We start from the raw sequence: 3,507 nt of genomic DNA on the forward strand, positions 1-3,507 counted from the left end.
TATAGTACTCTTTCTTTATTTTTTCTTTCATTTGTGTATGTTGTATCCTATCTAGTTCATTGACTCCTAAATACTTATATGGTTGGCTTTCGTCTAGTTCTCTTATTTCATTGGCTTATTTCATTGGCTTATTATTATTATTATTATTATTATTATTATTATTATTATTATTATTATTATTATTATTATTATTATTATTATTATTATTATTATTATTATTATCATCATCATTAATATTACTCGTGTTTGGAAGAAGTGAACACTTGTTCGTCTCTTGTAAGTTTTCTTTAAAATTTGTTTTATTAATGGTTATTCCAAATTTTGTTGAATTGTTAACTAAATAAGCTGCACTTAACACAGAATGGCAGAACAGTCTTCTTTAACACATTGGGGAAGACACTAGTGTATGAAGACACTAAGAAAAAACCAGCGTATACTAATATATATAATTAAAGACGATGAAATAGAACGAGCGATGCAGATCCAGTTCGAAAAATTCCTGAGACCGGTCTGAGGTTTAAAAAATTATACCCCCCGTGGGAGACGCATTAGCATATTTGAGATAAGATCCTCAACTGAAGAATTAGCCAAAGAAAATGCCACAACTTTCAAAAGTGAGAAATTATGGCTAATTCCGACACGACTTGGTCGGAGGGTTTTCAAAATAAAGGTAGTGGGTATGTCACCAGAAGTGAACATCTCTGCTGCTAGCACCCGTATTATACGGCATAGAGGACAAAATAAAAATTTTACAAGTCCACCAAATGGGAGAGGAGAATTGGTCAGGCACAGGAAAGGACCCCGGACATCCCTAACCTGATCAACCTACCTAATAGAACAGTTATTTTTGTCAGTAGAGGGCAGAAAGCCGAAACGCCACATTGTGGCGAAACGCGAAAAACTTTCTGCTCCATTCAAAGAAAAAAACACTGCTGCTGCAGACACTTTCAACACAAAAACAACAACAGCAACAACACTAAGAACAGCAACACAAACAGTATCAGTGCTAAGGGTAGCAGCATCCAAAACCAAAATAAGAATATTAACAGAAAGAGTAGCAGGAGAAATCCATTTAACAACATCAGCAACAAGCGTAGATACCACACCCGAGAAAAACTAAAGCAACTTTTACATTATCGCAACCGAGAGAAGCTTCGCTCATACCAGTCGACCAGACCATCAGCCTAGAAATATGCGACTGTGCAAGCATACACCTCTCTCCTGTCACAGGCTTTTCTGACTGTAGAAACTCGTCTAGCGAGGAAAGCAGTCTTGGAATCTCACCAGAATGGACCCTGGTGAAAAGAAAAATGAAAGAGTTACAAAATTGAAAGCGTGGTACAAGCCAAAATGCAAAGATATTAGAGGAGGAAACACAGAAATCAACAAACCATCACACACTCTACATCATATCAACGCAATTACAAACATTTTCAACAATACAAATACCACCAACATTACGAACATCTCAACAAACGAAAACAAATAGCAATCCAGACCAATAACATGAACTGCACTCCCAAGGCATAACTGGTTACATGGCTGTAGACACAAATAACAAGAGTGCACTGAAATCACTCTAAATGAAGACATCGCAAGTATGGAAGTGCCGTCAGCGAAGCTTACCCGAGATGTGCGCAGAGCGACGAAACTGTTCTGCACGCTCTCGTCCAGCGCCAGATCTTTGCTAACTTGAAGGTTTATGTCAGACACCTGCTGACACGTGTAGTGCGGATCCGGCTATCGGTTGGATCCATTGCGAAAACTGTCCTACCGCCTTCCTTTAACCGAGAAGGACAGGCTGTGTTTCTTCGCATGGAGGCCTTCACGAAAGATGCTGTGTGGTGGACCAGATTAGCTGAAGAGAGATACTTTCCTCTTTAGCTAAGCCTTCATCCACTTTTCAAGTTTCACTTCGAAAGAAAAGCAATTTTGTTAAAAGGTGGGTGAATCTTGTAAGAATGGTCCGAGTGAACGGGCCTACTCTAAGCACGCGCATATAGGTTGAAGGTGAACGACGTGGAGAGGGCACTTGGTCTAGTAGTCAGGGCAACCGTGGTTTTGTGAGGTCTTCACGAGCTGCCATAGGAAGTATCACTCTTTGGGGGAGATTTTCATTGCCGTAATTTTATATTGTTACTCTTTTACTTTTTACACGCCTTTTATGCAACTCCACATTGTACCGTCCCCAATGTATTTTTTTGTGAACCCTAGCGACTAATAAAGAAAAGACAGCAGCAGCAGCAGCAGTAGTAGTAGTAGTAGTAGTAGTAGTAGTAGTAGTAGTAGTAGTAGTAGTAGTAGTAGTAGTAGTAGTAGTAGTAGTGTGAAGGCGCAATGGCCCAGTGGTTAGAGCAGCGGACTCGCGGTCATTGGATCACAGTTTCGATTCCCAGACCGGGCGTTGTGAGTGTTTATTGAGAAAAAACACCTAAAGCTCCACGAGGCTCCACGAGGCTCCAGCAGGGGGGGGGGCGAACCCCGCTGTACTCTTTCAGCACAACTTTGTCTCACACTTTCTTCCTGTTTCTGTTGTACCTGTACTTAAAAGAGCCAGCCTTGTCACACTCTGTGTCACGCTGAATCTCCCTGAGAATTACGTTAAAGGTACACGTGTCTGTGGAGTACTCAGCCACTTGTACGTTAATTTCTCTGCAGACTGTTCCGTTGATTCGATCAACTGGAACCTTCGTCGTTGTAACCGACAGAGTGCCGTAGTAGTAGTAGTAGTAGTAGTAGTAGTAGTAGTAGTAGTAGTAGTAGTAGTAGTAGTAGAATGTATGGGGTTTGACAAAATGCATTGCAGTTATCCATTTCGGCCCTTTGCAGAAGGAAAATAATACTAGTCTATGATTAAAGCAGGAGAAGTATATGGTTTGTATTTACCCGAGTTTCTAAACGATCATTCGACCAGCGACTAATATTTCTTGAATGAAACAATACCGGTTTCTTTTTCTCATTTTTTTTTACAAGGTTAGATTGGATACACTGAGTATGAAGGACGATATGTCCACGTCTGGAATGCTTTTGATCATAGGTCTGCTGGGTCATATCTTGCCTTTGGCTAAACAATTAAAATCACTGGAGTTTTTTCTCTTTTGCTTTTGTTTCTATATGAGCAGGACTTGAACTCAGATACAAGCTGACAGAACACGGACGCACTATTTTATTGTTATCAACTCAAATCACGTAATTTTTTTAGAAGACAGATAATATACGTAATACATAATATATAAATGTAGTTAGACATGCGTTAAACTGCAGAAATTATCAGTAGATAGATTACAGTGAAGAAAGTTTTAAAAAACTATATTCATACCGGATCTATCAAACTACCAAGCCCCTTGGCAACCACAGAGTCGATTGCATTTATATTGCTTGTTATATCAGGTAGCTGAAAAATAAAAAGCACAAGACATGTAAATGTGTGAGTATATGTTCATGTACATATTGATATTAAAATATCCAAAAGAAATTATAAACACACACACAAATGCACATATATAT

The 3,507-nt window shown here is 39.1% G+C and overlaps 1 protein-coding gene across 1 annotated transcript in view; it reads right to left on the minus strand.

Moving 5' to 3' along the window:
• LOC106869119 (prominin-1-like) overlaps nt 1-3,507 on the minus strand; it is a 59,611-nt gene that overhangs the window by 34,034 nt on the left and 22,070 nt on the right. The window contains exon 4 of the mRNA XM_014914667.2: nt 3,320-3,394. Coding sequence (XP_014770153.2) covers nt 3,320-3,394 — 75 coding nt within the window. The remainder of the gene's footprint in view (nt 1-3,319; nt 3,395-3,507) is intronic.

This window comes from Octopus bimaculoides, chromosome 14, assembly GCF_001194135.2.
Source record: "Octopus bimaculoides isolate UCB-OBI-ISO-001 chromosome 14, ASM119413v2, whole genome shotgun sequence".
Lineage (NCBI taxonomy): Eukaryota > Metazoa > Mollusca > Cephalopoda > Octopoda > Octopodidae > Octopus > Octopus bimaculoides.